At 51.0% G+C, this 2,480-nt stretch overlaps 1 protein-coding gene across 1 annotated transcript; it reads right to left on the bottom strand.

Moving 5' to 3' along the window:
• Window positions 1-1,606: 1,606 nt before the first annotated feature.
• Window positions 1,607-2,249, bottom strand: LOC131226975 (uncharacterized). Its single transcript, XM_058222666.1, has 2 exons — window positions 2,033-2,249; window positions 1,607-1,959 (listed from the first exon to the last, which is right to left on the bottom strand). Exons 1-2 carry the CDS (start codon window positions 2,247-2,249, stop codon window positions 1,607-1,609), a joined length of 570 nt encoding a protein of 189 aa, XP_058078649.1.
• Between the last annotated feature and the right edge of the window lie 231 nt (window positions 2,250-2,480).

The raw sequence follows: 2,480 nt of genomic DNA, 5'->3' as shown, positions 1-2,480 counted from the left end.
ACTCCCATCAGGAAGAGTCAGGACAGGAGCGGACGTGAGGCAGTCCTTCAACTCCATAAATGCCTCTTCGCATGCTTCACTCCAGACAAACTCAGCGCCCTTCCACGGCAACTAGTCAGCGATGCTGCAATACGGGAGAAACCCTTGATGAATCGTCGATAGTATCCTGCCAGACCAAGGAAGCTACGGATCTCGGACGCATTCATGGGTTGGCCCTACTGACACACTGCATCAACCTTCGAGGGGTCCACAGTGACAACCTCCCTCCTCACCATATGACTAAGGAACTTCACCTCCTCCTGCCAGAACTCACACTTCTCCAGCTCGCATACAGCTGGTGGGCACAGAGGGCCTTGAGCACAATTTGCAAGTGCTCAATATGGTCATCGCGGGTCCTCGAATACATAAAAATATCATCAACAAACACCACAACAAACTAATCGAGGAAAGGCCGGAAGACCTCGTTCATTAGCTACATGAACATGGTAGGCACATTGGTCAGTCCGAATGACATGACAAAGAACTCAAAGTGACCGTGGCGCGTCCGAAATGCTGTCTTCGAAATATCCTCCCCTCGGACCCAAATCTGATGGTAATCGGAGCGCAAGTCTATCTTGGAAAAAAACTGTGCACCCTGCAGCTAGTTGAACAAATCATCTATAAGGGGAAGTGGGTATCGGTTCTTGATAGTGACTTTGTTGAGCTCGCGGTAATCCACACAAAGCCTCAACGAGCCATCCTTCTTCTTCATGAACAATACCGAGGCTCCCCAAGGTGAATTGCTGGGACGAATAAAACCCAACTCCTGGAGCTCATCCAACTTCTCCTGTAGTTCCCTCAACTCTATTAGTGTCATCCAGTAGGGGGCCTTCGAGATAAGTGCGGTATCGGGCACCAAATCAATCTGAAACTCAAACCCGGGATCTCCTAGAACACATTCGGGTACTCAAAAACTACTGGCAGCTGCTCAAAACACCCTGCCATGGACTCCTCAACAATACAAGCCAATAAACTAGATAACGACTTTCCTCTGGGCTCGGCAACAAACTGGAATAGTACTACCAAGTAGGGAATATGAAACGCGACTGTCTTTGCGGCACAATCCAAGTTAGCATAGTACTCAGCAAGCCAGTCCATACCCAGGATAACATGGAACTCTGCCATCAGCATCACGAACAAATTGGCGGGCAGGAACATCTCGCCAATCAACACCGGGTAAGAAGAACAATGATGGCTCAAAACAACAGACTTCCCCAAGGGAGTTGAAACGACTAAGGCCTCAGACGCGGACTATGACAGGATACCGGTCGATTGGCAAAACTGCTCGGCCACAAAGGAATGGGAAGCGCCGGAATCAAATAGAACATGGGCAATGCAAGCAGAAACAAGAAAAATACCATCGATAACACCACCGGTCGAAGACAGCGGATCTTGATGGGCTGCATAAAATCTACCCTGCGCCGGCAAAGGAAGCAAGCCGGAAGACTGCGGGTCCTGACTCTGCACCTGCTGTGTAGTGATATATACTCGACTCAGGGACTAGGGAGCTACATGTCCCCTCGGCTGTTGCAGTCTCTGCTGCTGCTGTGGCCGTTGTGGAGGCTGCCTAGCAGCCTTTACTGCTGAGGAGGAGGCCTAAGAGCGGGAGCCCGATGCTATGCTCACTGCTGATGTTGCTGCTGCTAAGGAGGATGGGGAGGAGGCAACTACGGTGGCCTTTGCTGCTGCAAGGGGAGAGGGCAATCACGCCTCCAATGCCCTGTCTGTCCACATCCATAGCAAACACAGGAAAACTGCCCGGAGGAAGTAGCGGTTGGCTGCGCTGATGATGAAGCTGCGAACTGTGCTGCAGGCTGCCTGAACTCAGATTTGCCTCTCTGCCTCTGCTGATGGTGTTGTCAGGAGCTGCCGGATGGTGGCCTTCTCTTTCGATCTCCGCTGGAACTCTGATCTCGGGTCCTATGGGACATGGCCCAGTCCTCATATACCAACGCTCTGTGGATGACCTGATCGAATGTCGTTAAGCAATGACCCACAACTCGACTGCGGAGATCGGGATGCAAGTCTTTTTGGAAATGGTGAGCCTTTCTCTTCTCATCATCAGTGAAATAAGGAGTGAATCTGGAAAGAACCAAGCAACAGGCCTCGTACTGAGACACTGTCATATCTCCTTGGACTAGAGTCTCGAACTCCATAGCCCTCTGCTCCTGAACATGCTCATGGAAGAATTTCTGGTTGAAGCGGACCATGAATTCCTCCCAAGTCTAAACAAACTGGGGCTTGACCATCCTCAACACTAATGACCACCAATGCCGGGCCTCGCCCTGGAAAAGAAAGGTAGCTAGGGAAACTCTCTAATCAGCCGGACACTGCATAGTGTCAAAAATCCTCTCGATCTTGGTGCGCCACAACTCGGAGGTAGACGGGTCAGGCTTACCCCTGAACCTCGGGGGATCATGCTGTCGGAACTCATGAAAGAT

Source organism: Magnolia sinica, chromosome 15 (assembly GCF_029962835.1).
Source record: "Magnolia sinica isolate HGM2019 chromosome 15, MsV1, whole genome shotgun sequence".
Taxonomy (NCBI): Eukaryota; Viridiplantae; Streptophyta; class Magnoliopsida; order Magnoliales; family Magnoliaceae; genus Magnolia; species Magnolia sinica.
This window is presented reverse-complemented; position numbering and strand designations above follow the sequence as displayed.

Excerpts from the sequence above, each read along its gene's own strand:
- LOC131226975 (XM_058222666.1), bottom strand. The coding sequence starts at position 2,249 with ATGGTCCGCTTCAACCAGAAATTCTTCCATGAGCATGTTCAGGAGCAG. Across the intron at positions 1,960-2,032 it reads TCTCCGCAGTCGAGTTGTGG|GACCCGAGATCAGAGTTCCA; the intron begins GTCATTGCTTAA and ends CATGTCCCATAG.